Source organism: Microcaecilia unicolor, chromosome 5, assembly GCF_901765095.1.
Source record: "Microcaecilia unicolor chromosome 5, aMicUni1.1, whole genome shotgun sequence".
NCBI lineage: Eukaryota > Metazoa > Chordata > Amphibia > Gymnophiona > Siphonopidae > Microcaecilia > Microcaecilia unicolor.
The window spans coordinates 250,772,375-250,794,783 of NC_044035.1; the positions used below are offsets into that span (position 1 = coordinate 250,772,375).

The window sequence follows — 22,409 nt, forward strand, 5'->3', positions numbered from 1 at the left end:
AGAACTATCCAGACGTTTTCCAACGACACTGTCCCAGGAGCAGTTCTTACTTGCTTCCAGTCAATGCTCGGGCCCTCTGGTCTTTGCATCTCGTCGGGTTGTGCCTTACCAGCGCCTTCGAACAGGGCCCCGGCAAAAACCACTTCGGTCTCAAGGGGTCCCTTCTGGCTTTGGCGTCCTTCCGGATGGGGCGGTGGATCGAGTACCGGAGGAGATAGCGTGACATCTAGGCCCAAATCCTCCAGGGTTTCCCCTTCCTGGAGGACTGCTGGGCTCCTCTCGGTATTTTGGGTGGAAGTTCGCGAGATGAACCGCTCTATCGAGGCCTGATGCGGAGAGGAAGTCCGGGTTGTCGAGGCTTGCCCCCGGACTATACCCTTTCTTTTGGTATGTGGCATAACTTAGAAGATACACTTTTTCCAAGCGCCGATTTTCCGAGCGGTGCAGAGCTCGGTCAGCTACGTGCCGCCATCTTGACACGCCCCCAACATTTCATTCCTTTATATGGGAAAAGTGGAAGGACTATGCGGAATTAAACAGGGAAAGTTATCAGCGGGATCCAATACTTTTCTGGGAAGCAGCCAAAGCTGTGTTGCGGGGACATATTATTTCATACTCGGTCCATAAAAAGAAAGCTAGAGAAGCTGAAATGCTGCGATTGGAGGCAAGGGTACGGAGACTGAGACAAATTTAAGGGCAGACACATTCCGCTACACACAGGAAATTGTATATGGAGACACAAATGGAGCTAAATCACTTGATCCACACCCGCACGCAGCAGTCTCAGATATATTATAAGTACCAGATGTACAAACATGCTAACAAGCAGGGGAAATTATTGGCGCGATTGGTTCACCAAGTAGGGGGCAGAAGATGGGTGACACAAATCCAGGACACACAGGGAAAGAGCCAACATACGAATACAGACATTAATAAGGTTTTTGAAACTTTCTACACCCAATTGTATGCTCCTCCCCCGGAGGAGGGTTTAGAGGCGAAAGCATACCTAGAGGGACAAAAGCTTCCACAGCTTACCAGACAACAACAGGAGATCTTGGAAGCGGATATTACTGAAGACGAAGTCAGTTGGAACATAAGAGCTAGTTCCCTATATAAATCACCTGGGGTGGATGGATTTACGGCAGAGTGGTATAAAATTCTAGTGTAGGATATTGCACCGTGTGTGGCCAAGGTATTCAATTCACATGTGCACAGAGGAGAAATGCCGAGCTCATTGAGGACAGCACAGATAATTGTTTTACTAAAGCCAGTAAAAGACCCGAGCCGAGCAGAATCTTATAGGCCTATATCCTTATTATCATTTGAGGCTAAATTATTTGCAAGGATCTTAGCTAATAGGCTGGCTAGGTTTCTTCCACAATTGGTGCTAGACCCACAGGTGGGATTTATCCGAGAACGTTCTGTGGCAAAGAACTTGAGAAAAATACTACTAGCATTGGAACAGGCAAAGTATGGGAGTACCCCCTCACTACTTATCAGCTTTGATGCGCATAAAGCATTTGATAGAGTGAGGTGGGACTTCATGTTTGCAGTCTTGGAGACCTACGGAATTGGAGGATTTTTTAAGAGGGCCATACAAACAATATATAAGAATCCAGTGGCAGAGGTGTCAGTGAATGGGGAGACTTCCTGCCAGTTTCCCATAGCTAGAGGTACAAGACAGGGATGCCCCCTCTCCCCTTTATTGTTTGTATTGGTGTTGGACCCTTTAATCCGGGACATCACGAGCATCGAGACTGTACAGGGAGTTTATCTAGGAACCGAGCAATTTAAAATTTCTGCCTTTGCGGATGATCTCTTGGTCATCCTTCAGAACCCAAAAGAGTCACTGCCAGCTATTTTGGAAATATTTAAAGAATATGGGGATTTCTCAGGATTTTGTCTGAATTTAGATAAATCTGAAGTCCAACCATTGTGGATGTCAGATGAGGAGTGGACACGCTTAAACTGTCCTTTTAGGAGAACGGATCGCTCATTTCTGTACCTTGGAGTGCAGTTACCGGGAGATCCAGTACACTTATATCAACTAAATGTGGCTCGATTATTTGCATACACAAAGCAAATGTTAGAGAAGTGGGACAATTTACCAATTTCACTATCTGGGAGGATTTCATTGTTCAATATGATACTTTTCCCAAGGTGGCTTTACTGTTTTCAGATTTTGCCAATTTATCTGACTAAACGGGATTGGAAAAAGTTGATGGGCCTCCTTTCCAAATTCTTTTGGCATAAAAGACGACCACAGATAAGCTGGCAAAACTTGATGGACCCATGGGATAGAGGGGGTTTGGGGTCTTGGATTTACGTCAATATAATAAAGCATGTTTGCTAAGACATAGGGGATTGGATGTTGGGAACCTCATATTATACTCCGAGGAAAATGGAAGAAGATTGGGTCCACCCCTTGAAATTACAATATGTATTACAGGCACGGTTAACCGCACTGCCAACATACCTACGTAGGAATATAGTGATCAGACCCCTTAGAATGGTATGGAAAGAACTGAGTCGGTTTTGGTTGTTCGATGAACACCATAGCAGACTTTTACCTATAACAGGGAATGGAGAGTTTCTACCAGGTATAGAAAGCCCCAGATTCAAACGATGGTCACAAAAAGGGATCATTCTCTTACAAGACATAGTAGATTCTGAAGGGAATATCATAAATTTGGATTCTCTGGGACTGGGAGATTTAATGTGGATGGACAAATTTGCATACCACCAGATTTCACATTACATTGCCAGTATCCCACATCAATCTCTTGTTATAGATGTGCTTACCATGCTAGAAAACCTTTTTGAAATGCCCAATGAGGAGGCAATCTCTATCTCACTACTACATAAAAGGCTAATGCAAAGTACTACACATAGAAAGCTGACGCACTTGGTGGGGAAGTGGTCAGAGGATTTACAAAAAGAAATCACTACACAAAGATTATTGAGAAGCATGCGGCAGATACCAAAGAGAATAAGCAATGCAGACTTTAGGGAATGTCAAGGCAGAGTGCTATTCCGAGCATATACCTCCACATTTCGATTATATAAAATGGGAGGGGTGGATTCATCACAATGTGGTAAGTGCGGAGGGCCACAATGTACATACTTTCATGCCATGTGGGACTGTCCAGAGATAAAGCACTTTTGGATAAGGGTGGGTACTTCTATGGAATACATACTGAATAAACACATACCAATGAGACCAGAGAGTGTGTTGTTGGGGGAGGAGTCGCTGGGGGGTTCTGGTGCTGTACATCACAATCTACTGTTGTATAGAGCGTTTCTAATAGGTAAAAAATGTATTCTGGCCAATTGGGTTCAAAAAGAGGCTCCCACATATTGGCAGTGGCGCAATAAACTCCATGTGTTATTGCTAATGGAACTACGAGAAGCGCAATGGAAAGTTAAGAGACAAAAGGAGTTCTATTTAATATGGAAATGTTATATACAAGTTTTGGCCCCACGAGCACGCAGTGCAGTTCTCAACCAATTAGGGGGCTTTTGATAGAGTGTAACCTATTACATCTGGTGACAGTCATACCCAGCTTTTAGAGAATTGACCTTTGGGAAGGGGGGAGGGGGAAGAGAGAGGGACGGGGGGAGGGTGGGGTACATAGGAGAGAGGGGGGAAGAAATTGACAATTTTAAGAATGTGATTGATCAATGACACTTGAGAGATGGATAACAATAGAAGTAAGAATTCTCGTTTATTTGTTGGAGAGATGTTAATAATACTCGCAGAATACGGCCCATGTGAGCCTATGGAAGTAGATGGGGACAGGATTGTGAGGCCGGTTTATTTTCATCATTAATTTGTTGTATTAATGTTCTGGTGATGGGAACTAGTTTGGGAGATCAATGTACTTGGGGAAATGACATTGTTTTTGTAAAAGAGAGATGAGACACTCTGTAATGGGGAAAAATGAACATGACACACAACGTCAAGATTGTAATGTTTTATTGTTCAATAAAAAACTGTTTAAAACTAACATATTTATAAATGATCTGGAATTTGAAACGAAAAGTGAGGTGATTAAATTTGCAGATGACACAAAACTATTCAAAGTTGTTAAAACACATGCGGACGACGAGAAGCCCCCTGCACATCACACTGGCGTAGCGCCATGATGCAGTGCTGTTCGGTAGAGAAACAGAGGGTCCGGGACCTGGCCTCCGTAAGGGGAGACCGTTTTTGTAAGGTTTGGTCACCGTTTTGGGACTCACTCACTGCCACAGCAAAAAGCAGGATTTTGAATTGTTAGGGGAGGGTGGGGGGAGGGGAACCAATGGGAGAGCCTGTTTGGAAGTAAAGGAGGAGGGAGGGGAGGGGGGGAGAAAATGAAAATCATAGGTTTGGCATATGTTTGAATAGATTTGAAAATTTCTTCTTTTGTAAGATAAGTTTCTCTGTGAAAAGGTTCTCGTTTTCTCAATGTTGTGATTACAATATCTTGCATTGTATGAAGTTGTGCCAATAAACAACAAATATAAAAAAAAAAAAAAAACACATGCGGACTGTGAAAAATTATAGGAAGACCGTAGGAAATTGGAAAACTAGGCATCCAAATGGCAGATGAAATTTAATGTGGGCAATTATAAAGTGATGCACATTGTGAAGAATAGTCCGAATCATAGTTTCTTGATGCTGGGGTCCACCTTAGGAGTTAGCACCCAAGAAAAAGATCTAGGTGTCATCAAAGACAAAACACTGAAATCTTCTGCCCCACTGTGTGGCGGCAGCCAAAAATGGAAACAATGCTAGGAATTATTAGGAAAGGGATGGAAAATAAGAAGAAGAGTATTATAATGTCTCTGTATCGCTTCATAGTGCTACCTCACCTTGAGTATTTGCTCCTGCCGAGATTGTGCGCCCAAAATTTTGAAATTCTGTTCCACAAATTTTGCAAGTTTCTTTAAACAATATTTTTGCACCCACAGCCCATCCACCTTTGTTCCCATCCTCCCCTTCCTGTTCAGATACCATCCATATTTGTAATTTTTGTAATATTTTCTAGTATTTTCAAAGCTTTCCCAATTTATGCATGGGCACTGATCTCATCCAGGACTGAATCTACATGTAAGTGTGACTGACTTCTGTCTTGGTAGCACAGGAATTTTTTTATTTTTTTTACTAATTAAAGGTTTCATGCAGAGCTCAACTAAGCTGAATTTGTGGGGAAAACAAATAGTTTTTCTGTTTGGCAGCAGTCAAGACCAGACATTATCTTTCTAGCTTTCTCAGGTGTTTTTTGTTTTGGTTGGTTGGTTGTTTTTTTTTCCTTTCATTTTTCAAAACAGGTCATGTATTTAAAAGTTAGTGAAAATCTGTTTGGCGTTAGTACATAACCTTTGCCCTTCCAAACACCAAATAACTTTAATCATTGACACCCTTCTCTATATTTGAGATCTCATTCTCAAAGAAAAATCAATCATTTTCCACAAAAGTCCATTATAATTGGGAGAAGCTATGTAGTCCCACCCACCCCCATAGATACTGATCATCTTTTTCCAGCCCCCCCACCTCCCCATACATTGGTCCAGCATGGGAGGAGCTGCAGAGATGCACATCAGGAGTACCTCTTAAGGCAGGAAAGAGTCCCTACTCTTTCCTGCCTGCTGCCACTGCTATTCCTGGTACCACCACTTTTCTCAAAAAGGCCACCAAGACTTCCTATGGTAGCCTCACAAGATTGCCGCTTGAAGTCTCGGTGACCATTTTGAGGAAGCAGTGGTGTACCGGTAAGTGCGGCGGCAGTGGGCAGGAAAGAGTAGGGCTCTTTCCTGCCTCTGAAGAGGCCACTAGACCACTATGGCATGTTAAGGTAGGACCAGGGAGGGCCCACTGAGGCTCAAGGGATGGAATGGCCAGCCGGCCTTTACTGTAGTCCCTGTTCCCGCTATACTGCATTGCACTGCGGGAATGGGGACCATGGTAAAGATTCTGCATGACAAAAGTAAATTCTTCACAACTGGCAAATTCTGTGCTATACAGTCGTGCAGGATTCTGGCAGGAGTGAGTATTGCATGCAATTCTGGTCACTGTATTTCAAAAAAGATATAGTGGAACTAGAAAAGGTTCAAAGAAGGGCAGTCAAAATGATAAAGGGGATGGAACTCCTCTCATATGAGGAAAGTCTAAAGAGGTTAGGGTTCTTCAACTTGGAAAAGACAGCCAAGGGGGGACCACAAAATCCTGAGTGGTGTAGAATGGGTGCAAGTGAATTGATTTTTTTTTTTTTTTAAGGAGGTAAAAGGTTTTTTTTTTTCACTCGACAAATAGTTATGCTCTGGTTAGCATATTTGAGATTAAAAAAAGGTTTGGACAAGTTTCTGGAGGAAAAGTCCATAGTCTGCTGTTGAGGTAGACTTGGTAGAAGGCCCTTCTTGCCCTGGGATTGGTAATATGGAATCTTGCTACTATTTGGGATTCTGCCAAGTAATTGTGACCTGGTTTGGCCACTGTTGGAAGCAAGATACTAGGCTAGATGGACCTTTGATCTGACCAAGTATGGCTACTCTAATGTTCACGCAATCCAAAGAGTAGGCTAAATGGGCTCTTCCAAAAGACATAAGGGAGACGCAATAGTTCTTATGTTTAAGAATTTATTGAAAATACACCAAAAGACTCGACACAGCAGCCATGTTTCGGCGCTTGCCTCAGGATTCTAAAAGAAATATGTATAAATAAAAATATACATATATAAATAAAACAATCTGTTTGCAAAAGACATGGTCAATTTTTATCCATTCATCTTATTATTTGTTTGTTGCATTTGTATCCCACATTTTCCCACCTCTTTGCAGGCTCAATGTGGCTTACAATACATCATGAATAGTGGAAATATATGAGAAAGTATGCATTTAGTAATAACAGAAGGATCTTGGGTAACATGATAATGATAAAACATGATAGTTGGAGGTCACGTGACGCTATGTACCGGAGCGGTCGATGTTAGACTAGCTCCAGGTACCTCCTTGCAATTCCCGCCGAATCAACTTCTAAAAACGACGTGAACCTATACATTTGTCAGCGGAAGGCTGCCACAGTAAGATACCGCTGTCGAAAGAGAGATTGGAGACAACTATGGCGACGAAATCGCTAAAAAAAGACAGAGACAAGAGCAAAGCGCTGGAGGACAAAATGGCGGCCCCAGCAAGCCCGCCAATCTCTGCAGTCGGGTCGGCATGGGCGGCGAAGATCGTGGGAGAGGTAACGACCGCGATGGAGGCGATCCTAGATAAAAAAAATTAGAAGGCTTAAATTCAAAGTTGGAGGGATTACAACACCATATGGCGCAACTGAGTCAAGACCTTGTAGCACACCAACAACGCACGGGGGCCCTGGAAGACCGAACAGGAGTCGTGGAAGAAAAATGTGCCAAACTTCAAAAGCTGGTAGAAGAACAAGCTGAGAAACTCGAGGATCTAGAAAATAGATCCCGACGTAATAACTTACACTTCGTTGGGCTCCCAGAAGAAATCCGCGATAAAGATCTACGTGCTTTTCTTGAAACATGGCTGATGAAAGAACTGAAATTGAACACAGAGATGGGCCCTTTGCAAATTGAGAGAGCGCACCGAATGGGGATACAAAGATCGGGTGACGCCAGACCCAGAATAGTTATCTGCCGTTTCCTTAACTTTGCCCAAAAAACAGCGATACTGCAAGCTATGAGAGGAGGTATGGTTCTTAGATATAACAATCAAAAAATTCTTTGCTTCCAGGACTATTCCGGTGGCAGTTGCAGCGAAGAGAAGGAACTTTTCACCAATTTGCTCCCAACTGGTCCAACATAAGGTTAAATTTGCCTTGCTTTATCCAGCGAAATTACGGGTAACCCATCAGTCCACTACGAAAACCTACGAAACAGCACAAGCAGCGCAAGACTTTGTTAAACAGCTGCTGCAGACGGGAGATGAATAAGGAAGTTGAAGGAATAAGCTACAATTGGAAATCACCCACTGAAATGTAAATGTTACTTTGGCATGGCGGTAAGCGGAGGACAATTGTAATACACAAAACAACTCAAACAAGCCTACAAATGCGGGCTGCTGATGACTCCAGGGCAAAAGACTCGAGGAGCACTACCAGGCAGATCATCTAATAGGAGCTAATTTGGTGTTACAGATCAATAGGCAATGGAGAAGCCATCTAAAACTTTGTAGACTTGATGTCTTCAGCTAAACTGTCCCAGCGGGAGGGTTGTGCTGTATGTAAGAGCAAGTTTGGACATATATGAAGAGACAGCATACTAATATGGAGGCAACGACCGAAGTGTTTCGGGGAGCTGCAAGAGGGAAAGAGCTTGTTATAAGAGGATTACGGATTACAAGAAACAAATGCTTCTGGCTTGAAGAATATCCACAGTACAAATGGCTTAATTGACAGAACTACGACGACAGAGTAAATGATGATTGCCCCAGCAGTTGTGATGAGCACAAGGGAGGAGAAACACACTTTGTTAAAGTTGGGAGACAACCTTACGTAAGAAGATATGACAACAAGCGGAAGAGAGCTGAGATAAATGTTTTTCTTGCTCCCATATTTCATTGTGGTTTTACAGAACTGGTAGAATAACCTAAAAATGTTTGAAATAGTAGATCTGTTTGACAGTTATAGGAAATTTTAAGAAGGTTCACATGATTTGTTAAAATTTGCGGGATAACATATGAGAAAATCTTAAACTTTAAAATTGGGGAATAGGGAGATAATGGGATTATATAAAAAGCCTTTACATACAAATATGAGAACACAAATTAATAAATGTTTAAGAGATGGGAAATAGCAAGGGGGGGGGTCACATGTGACTGGTTCCTCGGAGGGGAAGTAGGAGGGAAGACAAAGGGGGATGGGGAGGGGGATATGGGAGGAGAAGGGGGGGTTTCAAGGGAATGGGATGCAGACGCTAGCAGGAAGGAAAACTCAAGGGGAAAATTGGAGCATTACAGAGGTAAAGAGAAATAAGAAAACATCAACCCAAGGGAGGAATTGGTACAAACGGCACATTGAAGTAGCTGAGGGAGGCCATGGGCTGGGGTGGCCTCTGTCAGAAGATAAAAGGTTTCAATGGCAAATAGGATGTTTCTATGTCCCTTAAATGATTAAAATAGTAACATGGAATGTGGGTGGTATTAACTCACCCATTAAAAGATAAAAAATCCTGAAATATCTGCAAAGAATTCACGTAGACATAGCCCTTTTACAAGAAACACATCTCTCAGATAAGGAACATGAAAAACTGGCCAGATGGTGGGTAGGAAATTGTGTAGCCTCACCAGCTAAGGGGAAAAAGGGAGGAGTAGCCATCTTAATCAGGAAAGGGCTGGTGACAGAATTGAGTGATGTAACTAAAGATCAGGAGGGGCGATATATTTTTGGTAAGGCAATAATAGCAAGACAGCAGGTACTATTAGGAAGTATATATGCCCCAAATCAGTTTGAGGCTCCATTTTATAAAAGCCTGGTGGATACACTTACTAAGGTAGATCCCATCCCAATGGTGCTAGGAGGGGACTTTAATATGGTGTGTGACCCAGAAATGGACAACTCTCAGCCCCCTCCCAAGTTACGGCATTGGCCCTCGAAAGGGCTGCCCAATCTCTGCACTGTATTGGATCTGCTAGATGTATGGAGAGTATTACATCCGCAGGATAGGGACTATACTCACATGTCAAGGGCGCACAATACTCAATCGAGGATAGATTACATACTGATGTCCCGATCACTGATGGGAGGGGTTAGAGAGGCAAGAATAGGACCTTACGCCATTTCAGATCACGCAGAAGTTTGGGTGAACTGGCAGCCATTGGGGATGGAGGAAAAAATGCGCTGGTGGTCTTTTCCGAGCTATCTAGTTAAAGATATGGGTTTCAAAGAGAGACTGCTAGTTGTTTGGACTGAATATAAAGCCAGCAACGAATATTCAGTTGAGAGTGCCTCCTCTTACTGGGAAGCAGCCAAGGCTGTTATGAGAGGAGAAATGATCAGTTATGTCAGTCACTACAAAAAAGCTAGGGATAAAGAGATTTTGAGATTAGAGGCCCATATACGTAGCTTACGGAGAAGACTCGGAGAAAACCCAAACGTTCATACTAGGAAGGAGCTTCTAGGGGCACAGGTGACTCTAAACACATTAATTCATGAACGTGAGGTGAAATCACAAACCTACTATAAATTCCAATTATATAAATTTGGGGGCAAAGGCGGGAAGATGATGGCGCGACTGATAGCTCGGAAACAGGCCAACCGCATAGTAGCAGCCTTGAAAGATCAGACAGGTAAACTGTGCCATTCAGACTCTGAGGTTCGAGATATTTTTCAAAACTTTTATCAGCAATTATATGCAGAGAGGGATGATTCGGGCCTGGCGAGTACTTTATATTTGGACAATCTGGATTCTCCGAGACTGACTGATAGGGAGAGAGAACAGCTTAATGCCCCTATATCTATTGATGAGGTGGGATGGGCCATTGGAAGCAGTCAATCAGGGAAAACACCTGGGCCGGATGGTTTAAAGATAGAGTTTTATAAATTGATGGGAGAGGCCATTTTACCACCCATGGTTGAAGCCTATAATGAATAGGTAGAGAAAGGGTCACTACCAGACCAACTGAATATAGCACATATAATATTAATTCCGAAGCCTAAAAGAGATGTCACTTTGCCTGAGTCTTATAGACCCATATCACTTTTGAACTGCGAAGTTAAAATTTTCGCAAAGATACTGGCAAACAGAATGAGTAGGGTGTTACCAAGAATTGTGCACGAAACCCAGGTGGGCTTTGTTAAAGGCCAAGCGGTATCTAAGAATCGTAGACTAATTTTACTCTCTTTGGAACAGATTGGTAGGGCAAATAGATCAGCACTCACAGTAAGCTTTGACGCAGAAAAAGCTTTCGACCGTGTAAGATGGGATTTTCTGTTTACAGTGTTGGAAAAATATGGATTCGACGGATGGTTTTTGGGAGCGGTTAAATCACTGTATTCTTCACCAAAAGCGAGAGTGATGGTGAATGGTAACTGCTCAGAAAAAGTGGGGATAGAGAGGGGCACTCGTCAAGGTTGCCCCTTGTCGCCGTTATTGTTCGCACTGTATTTGGATCCATTGATAAGAGAGGTATATTCCAATGCAGACATCCATGGTGTAACTTTGGGTACGGTGAAGTTCAAATTGGCAGCCTTTGCTGATGATTTATTGGTTGTGATCACGAGGCCAGAGACATCGTTGCCAACTTTATTAGAGGTATTTCAAGAATTCGGGGATTTCTCTGGTCTCAAATTAAATCTAGAGAAATCAGAGGCATTGGCTAATGATGAAGCGATTAATAGAAATTGGCCTGGGACCTTCCCATTGCGGTGGGCAGGTGGACACTTCCGTTATTTAGGTATTTTGTTATCCATGAAGACTAGGGATCTTTATAAACTTAATATACAACAACTACTGGCGCAAACCAAACAGCAGCTGGAAAAATGGGAAGCATTGCCGCTCTCCTTGATAGGTCGGTTGAGGCTCATACGTATGGTCATTCTCCCTCGCTGGTTATATGTTATGCAAACCCTCCCCCTTCGGCTGTTGAATAAAGACCTGGCGAATTTCTACCGACTGGTAATGAGATTCTGCTGGGCGAATAAAAAGGCGAAACTTAAATTCCAGCTGTTGTGGGGGGGGGCTGGTCACAGGGGGGACTAGGCTTGCCTAATGTGAAACTATATAATATGGCATGTTTACTGCGACATATTAGAGACTGGCTTTTTGAATCGAATAAATATACCCCCCTAGAAATGGAAGAGGCATTTTATGCTCCCTATCGCTTGGTGACATTGTTGCAGGTGGAACGATCTTTGATCCCTAGATATCTAATCCAAAGTCTGTTGTTGATGCCGCTACGTGACGCGTGGCAGTTCTTGGGGAACTGTTTGAAAGTGGATACTGGAATCACGGAATTAATGACTATTAGGGGGAATCCTAAGTTTGTGTCAGGCTTGGAGAATCCAGTTTTTAAAAGATGGGAGGAGAGAGGAATAACTTGTTTGGACGATGTAATTGGAGGTGAGGGACAGATAAAACCGCAAGAGCAAATATTGGGTAATGAGTCGCTGCAATGGGGGGACACTTTTGCTTATTGCCAATTGAAGCACTTTATAAATTCTTTAGATGGGGAGAAACTGAAACAAAAATCGGGGTCTAGGTTGAAAGAATTCTTTGAGGAAATTTCGGATACCGAACCATCCGTCTCTGATGTGTATAAGGCATTAGGGTCAGTGGGGATGACTAAAGATCTGACAACAGTTAAAGAGCGGTGGGAGAAAGATTTGGGAATAGGCCTCTCCAACTGGGATATAAACAGACAAGTGAAAGGTATTGCAAACTTAGTTAGTGGAGCCTATTATCGGGAATGTGCTTTTCGAGTACTTCATAGGGCTTACTTCACACAAGTACAATTAGCAAAATTTGGGGGAGCACAAAATTCAATATGCGTACGGTGTAAAAATGCAGAAAACACATTTTACCATGCATTTTGGAGTTGTGAGACCATACAGGGCTTCTGGTCCAGAGTAGCCACTTATCTGTCAAATTTGCTGTCTTGTGAAGTAGTAGGAACCCCCTCACAGATGTTATTGGATATGTATGGGTCGTTCAGAGGAAATACCTCAGAGGAAACATTACTTTTTCGTAAGGGGTGTCTGCTAGCAAAGAAATGTATATTGCAAAACTGGACTTCAGAGGCAGTACCAGAATTTTGGCACTGGCGGAACATGGTGCACCAGCTGCTGATGTGGGAGGCAAGAGAAACCAGAGGATCCCCAAAACGAAAAACTCAGTTCTTGAAGATCTGGGGAAAATATATAGATACCTTATCAGCTAAGGGTAAGAGCTTTGTGCTTAATGTGCTGTAAACATTATATTGATACTGAATGCAGGTCAATCTCTTCTTCAAGATGATTATGAGTTTTCCATGGGGGAGGGAGGGGATGGGGAGGGTTAGCGGAGGGGAAAGTTTTTTGGGGGGGAGGGGGGGTGGGAGAAAGGGAATAAATACGAGAAAACAGTAGACCCGTACTGTTGGATGTATGAATAGCATGGAGTTTCATGACTGGTTGTATATATTGAATATCTGTTGTTGATAAAAGTGTACACTGTTTTCAATAAAAACCGTTGAAACATAAAACATGATAGTTGTTTAGCAAGCAAATATTGTAAGAAATATATAAGAAAATATATAGGAAAATATACATTTAGTAATAACAGAAGGATCTTGGGTAACATGGTAATGAGAAAACATGGTAATAGTTTGGCAAGCAAATATTGTAAAGGCAGTTCTGGATATGTGTACAGGAGTTCATATTTGTTGATCTTTGTTGTATGCCTTGTTAAAGAGATGGGTCTTCAGTAGAATTCGGAAGTTAGCTAGTTCATAAATCGTTTTTAAGTTGCGCGGCAGCGCGTTCCAGAATTGTGTGCTCAGGTAGGAAAAGGTTGACGCATGCGTTAGTTTGTATTTTAGATCTTTACAGTTTGGGAAGTGAAGATTAAGGAATGTGCGGCATGATTTTTTAGCATTCCTGGGTGGTAAGTCTTATCAGGTCTGATATGTAGGCTGGTGCATCTCCGTGAATAATTTTATGAACTAGGGTGCATATTTTGAACGTGATATGTTCTTTGAGTGGGAGCCAGTGTAGCTTTCCTCGTAGGGGTTTAGCGCTTTCATATTTTGTTTTACCGAATATGAGTCTAGCTGCAGTGTTCTGAGCTGTCTGTAAAAGATATTATGAAAAATACATCTACTGGACTCAGAAAATAAAATATACAATAATATACTGAATATATAATCCACTTTTTGTGACCTCTCCTATTCTTATGTCCACTACAGAAGCTGTACTCAGGTAAGCCAAGTTTATCTTGGAACCTGCTGAAACTGTAACTTTGGAATTCAGAGCCAAGCCTGGCCTATTTGTGCTGAATTTTGAAAGACAGAACTGTAACTCTGGGACTTCAGGCCACAGACAAACTGTTTTTGCTGCCTTTTGAGAGACAGACTAGTGCACGCCATGGCCATGCAGTAGCAGGGCATGGGAGAGAACTTTATGAACTTAAGAACTGATTTTTGGTGTGTTTATTTTCTCCTGACCTGTGAAAAGAACAGGTTACCCCTTTTTCTGCACATAAATTGTTTTATTTCACAATTTAAACCTCTGTGTGACTGTTTTTCTCCGAGGACAAGCAGGCTGCTTGTTCTCACGACTGGGTTAACGTCCACGGCAGCCCCCACCAACCGGAACAAAAACTTTGCGGGCAGTCCCGCACGCAGGGCACGCCCACCGCGCATGCGCGGCCGTCTTCCCGCCCGTGCGCGACCGTTTTCGCTCAGTCTTTTCTTTTCCGCGCTGGAGAGAGCCGTGTTCGTCTCTCTCTCTCTGTCAGCCCCGGAAACCGGACCGCGCCTTTGACGCGAGTTTTCTTCGTTGTTTTCTTTGATTGTTTTATTTTGTTTTTAAAAAAAAAACAACTTTGTTTTCCCCTCGTACTTTTAGCGGGGGCGCCTCGTTGTGGCTGCGTGGTCGATTTATTTTTCGAGGTGTGATTTTTACCGCCACCATCGACGACTTTGACTTCGCCGACGCGATTTTTCCGTCGATGTCCTCGAAGGTCCCGAGTGGATTTAAGAAGTGTGGTCGGTGCGGCCGGCAAATCTCGCAGACCGACACTCACGCTTGGTGCCTCCAGTGCCTCGGGCGATGCGTCTGATGCCTTCCTCCTCCATTGGGGGACCGGCCTCCTGTATGCTTATCCTCCCATACCTTTGGTGGGGAAGACCTTACTGAAGCTCAAGCAAGACCGCGGCACCATGATTCTGATAGCGCCTTTTTGGCCCCGCCAGATCTGGTTCCCTCTTCTTCTGGAGTTGTCCTCCGAAGAACCGTGGAGATTGGAGTGTTTTCCGACTCTCATTTCGCAGAACGACGAAGCGCTTCTGCACCCCAACCTTCAGTCTCTGGCTCTCACGGCCTGGATGTTGAGGGCGTAGACTTCGCTTCGTTGGGTCTGTCTGAGGGTGTCTCCCGTGTCTTGCTTGCCTCTAGAAAGGATTCCACTAAAAAGAGTTACTTTTTCAAGTGGAGGAGGTTTGTCGTTTGGTGTGAGAGCAAGGCCCTAGAACCTCGTTCTTGTCCTGCACAGAACCTGCTTGAATACCTTCTGCACTTATCAGAGTCTGGCCTCAAGACCAACTCAGTAAGGAATCACCTTAGTGCGATTAGTGCTTACCATCACCGTGTAGAGGGTAAAGCCATCTCTGGAGAGCCTTTAGTCGTTCGATTCATGAGAGGCTTGCTTTTGTCAAAGCCCCCTGTCAAGCCTCCTGCAGTGTCATGGGATCTCAACGTCGTCCTCACCCAGCTGTTGAAACCTCCTTCTGAGCCACTGAATTCATGCCATCTGAAGTACTTGACCTGGAAGGTCATTTTCTTGGTGGCAGTTACTTCAACTCGTAGAGTCAGTGAGCTTCAAGCCCTGGTAGCTCATGCTCCGTATACTAAATTTCATCATAACAGAGTAGTGCTCCGCACTCACCCTAAGTTCCTGCCAAAGGTGGTGTCGGAGTTCCATCTTAACCAGTCAATTGTCTTGCCAACATTCTTTCCCAGACCGCATACCCACCCTGCTGAACGTCAGTTGCACACATTGGTCTGCAAGCGAGCTTTGGCCTTCTATCTGGAGCGGACACAGCCCCACAGACAGTCCGCCCAATTGTTTATTTCTTTCGACCCCAATAGGAAAGGGGTCGCTGTCGGGAAACGCACCATCTCCAATCGGCTAGCAGATTGCATTTCCTTCACTTACGCCCAGGCTGGGCTGACTCTTGAGGGTCATGTCACGGCTCATAGTGTCAGAGCCATGGCAGCGTCGGTGGTCCACTTGAAGTCAGCCACTATTGAAGAGATTTGCAAAGCTACGACGTGGTCATCTGTCCACACATTCACATCTCATTACTGCCTCCAGCAGGATACCCGACGCGACAGTCGGTTCGGGCAGTCGGTGCTGCAGAATCTGTTTGGGGTTTAAATCCAACTCCACCCTCCAGGACCCGAATTTATTCTGGTCAGGCTGCACTCTCAGTTAGTTGTTCTTCGTAGGTCAATTTCTGTTATACCCTCGCCTTTGCGAGGTTCAATTGACCTGGGTTCTTGTTTTGAGTGAGCCTGAGAGCTAGGGATTCCCCAGTCGTGAGAACAAGCAGCCTGCTTGTCCTCTGAGAAAGCGAATATACATACCTGTAGCAGGTGTTCTCCGAGGAGGGCAGGCTGATTGTTCTCACCTACCCTCCCTCCTCCCCTTTGGAGTTGTGTTTTTTTCCTCATTCCTTTGCTTGTCATTCAACTGAGCGGGGAACGGTCACGCACGGGTGGGAAGACGGCCGCGCATGCGCGGTGGGCGTGCCCTGCGTGCGGGACCGCCCGCAAAGTTTTTGTTCCGGTTGGTGGGGGCTGCCGTGGACGTCAACCCAGTCGTGAGAACAATCAGCCTGGTGTCCTCGGAGAACACGTGCTACAGGTATGTATCATTTGCTTTATCAAGGATCTAGTCCTGCCCTTGCTCTTGCTGCTACATCCTGACATAAAAATGGACAGGTTAACCAGCATGAGTGTAAAATAGCAGCTTTTGCTGATGATCTGCTAGTACACATAGCAGATCCCAAGATATCTGTCTGAACATTAATGGGGTGTTTCCAGGAGTTTGGAGACTTTTCCAGGGTCAAGGTCCTCTCACCTACCAACACCCATTCTGTTAGAATATCAATGAAATGCTTTGATGTCCCCATGCATACCCCCACCCTCCCACTCTGTCAGACTGTCAAAGTAATGCTTTGATGTTTCTCTTATATATACTATCTGCTACCACATTTGCTTATTTCCGATCTGATGAAGAAGGGCAACCTTCGAAAGCTAATCAAGAAATGTATTAACTTATCCAATAAAAAAGGTATCATCTTATTTTCTTTTCCATGTTTTATTTTGTTTCATTTCTATTGATAACCTTTAAGAGTGGACTAACACGGCTACCACACCTCTCTACTTAAAATGCGTAATAAAATGCTACACATAGTATGTGCTTCGTGTGTATACACAATATATGTGTTTTTTTCTTTATTTAATGGCACCGTTTTCTGCTTGAGATGGCTCTTGGAAGACAGTGGCCATGGACTCAGGTCATAAAATCAGGGTACTTTGCTGTTCATCACTGCCCATAACAGTGGTAATAATTGCTCATTAATAACTTGCATTGGTTACAGGAAGCCGAAGCGGAAGAAACAAAATGGGCAGCTGAGTTTGAACGTCTGGAGAAACATAGACAGCTACTTGAGTCGGGAGTTAATAAAGGCCTTGATGAAGTGTTAAAAGAGTGGCAGGAAGCTCAGGCACAGTGAGTGCTGCATATTACTATTTTCTTTTGATTAGACTTAGGGCCAGATGCACTAAGGTCCTCGGAAGATCCCTTCCCTTACAGATCCCATAGCGAATCGGTAAGGAAAGGGCATGCATCAAGGAAATCGCATGCATATGAGCTGCTCGCTCTTTAGCTCATTTGCATTCGATTTCCGTCAGCCAGCTGACAGAATCGCTGTCAGACAGGACAGGAATCGCTGAGCTTAGCTCCCTCCCTTGCCCGAAATAGGCGCCGACTCCGTGGGTGCTGCGGGTGCTCGAGCACCCCCAATAGTTCACCCACCACCAGAGTTCCCTGCCAGAATTTTAAAAGTCCCGCCCTCCCTTCCTTCGAGTTAAAGGCCCCCTTCCTTCCTTCGAGTTAAAGGCCCCCCCTCCTTCCTTCCTTCCTTACTTGAGTTAAAGGCCTTCCTTCCTTCCTTCGAGCTAAAGGCCCCCCTTCCTTCCTTCCTTCCTCCCTCCGAAATTTAAAAGTCATACCTAGTCGGGGTTAAGACGGCAGCAGCAGTGAAAAGCGTGCAGGCTCGGTGTGCCTTCAGCCTTCCCTCTGTCTCTCAAGCTCAATGAGGGCGGGACCAGAGCTGAGAGACAGAAGGGAAGATTGAAGGCACACCAAGCTTTTCACTGCCGCCGCTGCTGCTGCTGCCGCCATCTTAACCCCGACCAGGTTTGACTTTTACATTTTGGAGGGGAGCCCTGGTACTCGGAGGGAGGGAGGGGGGCCTGGAACTGGGAGGAGGAGGGGGGACCTTTAACTCAAAGGGAGGGGGAGGGGCCTTTAACTCGAAGGGAGGGAGGTAGGAGGAGGGGGGCCTTTAACTCGAAGGGAGGAGGGAGGGAGGACTTTTAAAATTCTGCCAGGGAACTCCGGTGGTGGGTGTACTATTGGGGGTGCTCAAGTACCCACAGCACCCACGTAGTTGGTGTGGACAAGGACGGGGTTTTTTCGCTATTTTTTTTTTTTAATGGAAGTCATAAAAAAGTCAGCAGCCCCAACAAGAAAAACCTAACGGGAGGTGCAGACCTCCCGTTAGGTTTTCCACAGTGATTTCCTCGGAAAACGGTAGTGCATCACATCGGATTAGTATTTTAATACTAATTTGCTCATTTGCATACCGTTTTCGTTGGCTGCTACTGTGACAGGAAATGCCCTTTTGTGCATATCCCCGGTTTACTACTTGCGTTCTAAACTGGCTAGAACCAGTTTAAAACCCATGTTGCTGGCTCGTTAGGTTTAGTGCATCTGACCCTTAGAGATGCTGTAAAGTTTGTCTAAATTCACACCCAGAAATACATATCGTGTTCATAATACTATCACCTTGGCCTTGCTTTCCTAGTAGTCAACATCTTGGGCAGCAGAGATTTTCATATTTTACCTTATAGGACATGATCCTTGAAAGACAGACTATTTAGGTACTTACAGAAAGGTATCGAAAAGCCATGCATTGATCAAACATAAAAGGTGAATTTGTTTTAGAATTATTAAGGAGCATCAGAGACTATTACTACCAAATCACTGTCTTTCTTTAAGTATGGATGTTAGTGGTCAAAGATCTTCAGCGGAGAGTTAGTAGTTGTATTGATCCTAGAGAAAATTAGATATTTAAACCATGATAATCCTTTAAAAAAAAACAACAGAAATAGATGTTTCAGAAGCTCATGTGCTACATCATCCTTTTTGTTAGTGTTTTAAAATATAACAAACTCTAAAAAGTCTCAAGGGAAAGTATGACTCAAGAGATAAGCTGTACCTGAAAATTATGACCAGGATGTTAAGAGTTAAGGACCAATACGTTGTAACAATACTATATGTTGTTTAAGTGTTCGTTAGAAAATATCATTACAAGTAAATGTCCAGCCTTTCATATGCTATAAATAGAATTTTCAAATAAGCTTTTTGTACAAATCTTGTACAAATTGAGCAGCTCATACTGCACGAACATTGAATTTTATACATTAAAAAACTTATTTACAGTTTGAGCATTATTTGGATTTAGATTCAGCTTATACCTTTTCAGTAGTGGTTCATGGTGACTTACATTCAGGTATAATAGGTATTTCCCTGTCCTTGGAGGTCTTACAATCTAAGTTTGTACCTGAGGCAATTGAAGGTTAAATGACTTGCCCATGGTCATGAGGAACATCAGTGGGATTTGAACCCAGGCTTGCTTGTTCCTTAGCTTACTGCTTTAACCATTAGGCTACACCTTCACTCCTTGCTAAATTACTCCCTAATTGCTATTCACTGAAACAAGAAATTGTCTTTCAAGAAATGAGGTATCTTGCAAGTGACTTGAACCATGTGATTGACTAATAATAACAAGATGCTGTTCAATGGCTTAGACTAATTCTTCATTTAAGAGGTATTTCTATTGGGGCCTATTCTATAAATGAAAGTGACAAATGAAATACACACCTGTATTTTAGATGTGAGAACCTAAGGTAGCCAGAGAGCTGGTGTAAGGGCTCATGCTTAAATACTGGAGACATGTGGTAACTTTGGTATTGTAGTGTGAGTTCTGCTCAGACTCTCCTTATGTGTATGTGTAACTGAAATACACGCTATATAAGATATGCACATATTTACAGAATAGCTCTTAGGCAGATGTTTGGCGTTTACACATGTTTGTACCATTATTCTGACTGACTACAAAGGGTCTGCACCAGCTCCAATTGATACAGAATGCTGCAGCAAGACTCATAGAAGGTTGCAAGCGACGTGACCACATCACACCATTTTTGCAAAAACTTCATTGGCTACCAGTACAATACAGGGCTGGGCTAAATTAAAAACTGTCTGATCTTCAAGGCCCTTAAAGGAAATGGCCCTGAGTACTTGAAGAACAGGATGACCAAGGATTCTAAGGTCCTCCCAAGGGGGGGGGGGGGGTATACCTAACCACACCGTCTCCAAAAGACATTCCAAAATGTGATACCCGTAAGCGAGCCTTCTCTAGAGTAGCCCCCACACTCTGGAATGCACTCCCTGAAAGGCTTCACTTAACACAAGACTATCTCTACTTCAAAAAGCAGGTGAAGGCTTGGCTCTTCATCAAGGCCTTTAATGGTAGAAGTAACTAACTTTTTTAGTCTCACACACACACATGGATTGACAGGCTGCACATACTGCAGCAGGACATGTTTATCCACTCGTACCCTAGCTGGGATAACGTTTAATCATCTGTATGACCTCATGTGCAACTTTCTTTAAATTAGTCACCTTATGTTCTTACTCTGTTACCTATCTATATGTTCCATCTTTGTTTATACCCTACACTGTCTATTAAAATGTTCTGTTTATTATATTGAGAATGAAAGTAGTATACTATGCTATGCTTTGTATTGTTATTTGAATATTTTTCTGCTGTAATTGTCTATTGCTTATGTTTGATTTATTCTTACTGTACACAGCGTTGAATGAATTATTTTAAAAAGGTGGTAAATTAATCCTAATAAAATTGGTTCATAAATGTTGGCGCACCCACTTAGGAATTACACCGTATATGTGTGGAAGAGACTTGTTAACACCTATGTCTCTGCCAGACATACTCCAGCCATTCTGTGGTATAAACTTTACAGAGCTAATAGGTCCCACAAAACTATGGTGTCTGTGCTGTTTAAGGTGCAGAGTGGCTGGAGTGTATCTGACAAAGAAGTGTCAGAGGTTTCCTGCATTGCTTGAGACCTGAAAATATTGATCTGAATTATGAAAGTTGTACTATGAGATTAGCGTTAACTGTAGTTTTTCCTTTTTGTTATTACTTTTAAATAAGATATTCTGTTTTGCAGACACCAACTAACTGCACAGCAAACATGTGAAGAAGGAAGGCAGTTAATAAAGGAGTTAAATCAGATCATGGAATCTGTTACTTCTCATGTAGAATCCATAGAGGTAAATTTCACTTCCCTCTTTGAGAAGATCTGGAAATCTCAAAGGTTACTCTGCATGAATTTGTTTTTAATAGTACGTCATTAGCTTCACTTCTTTTAGAAAATTTAATTTACCTCATTCTGAGTGACGTGGATAAAAATATTTGCCTCCTATTGATGACCATGCTCTACTACTTATAACTTTTTATTTTTTCTAAGAATCAACTGACCCAGCAATGCATCAAGGCTAACAAAGACTTTGAAGAATTTAAAAAAGACAATTTGTTGGTGACCCTAAGAGAAGTTCTGGAGAAATATAAAGAGAAAGAGAAGACTCTAAATTTTCAGGAGGCATGAGAGAAAAGGTTTATATCGCATCTGACTTTCTTCTGGAAAATGATCCATTACTGTACTATAGATCAGAAACTATAGTACATTTTTCTTGTGAGAATGCTCTAATGCACAAAGATTAACTTAATAAAAGGTGACATCATTGGGTTGAATGCAAAATTTTCTGTGACTGCCTGCTGTCCTGTAGGAGAGCATCATGTACTTGGAGCCTTAATTTGCCATTCAGTTGGGATTATTTGATCACACAAATCATTTTCTGTTATCAGAAGATATTAATTTTTGGTTATGATGTGGGTCACATACAATGTTTCTATCAAACATATAAACGGCGAGTGACCGAACTCACTCGCAAATGTGCAGTAAAGACCCTCTCTGTCCCGCCCCCACGTCAATACGTGATGACGGGGGCGGGACAGAGAGGGTCTCTACTGCACAGGGGGAGGGATGAAACCACCGTCGCTACCGCTTCCCCGCCGCCACCCACCCTCCACCCGGGCCAGGCCCTCGCTCCGCTATAGAAACAGCGCAGGAATGCAGCACACAGCTCAGCTGACCTGCCGTCGGCCTTCCTTCCCTGCCTCTGTCCCGCCCTCGCCCACAAGGGTGGGACACAGGCAGAGAAGAAGGACGGCTGCTCATCTGAGCTGTGTGCTGCGTTCCCGCGCTGTTTCAATAGCGAAGCGAGGGCCCGGCTCGGGTGGGGGGGGTGGCGGCGGCAACTCCA

At 43.5% G+C, this 22,409-nt stretch overlaps 1 protein-coding gene across 1 annotated transcript in view; it reads left to right on the forward strand.

Annotated features, from left to right (window-relative positions):
• The window catches only part of NDC80 (NDC80 kinetochore complex component), a 296,861-nt gene extending 274,868 nt beyond the window's left edge, over positions 1 to 21,993 (forward strand). Inside the window, 3 exon segments of the mRNA XM_030203978.1 lie at positions 17,311 to 17,441; positions 21,254 to 21,356; positions 21,554 to 21,993. Coding sequence (XP_030059838.1) covers positions 17,311 to 17,441; positions 21,254 to 21,356; positions 21,554 to 21,691 — 372 coding nt within the window. The 3' untranslated portion in view covers positions 21,692 to 21,993.
• The last annotated feature ends 416 nt before the right edge of the window (positions 21,994 to 22,409 follow it).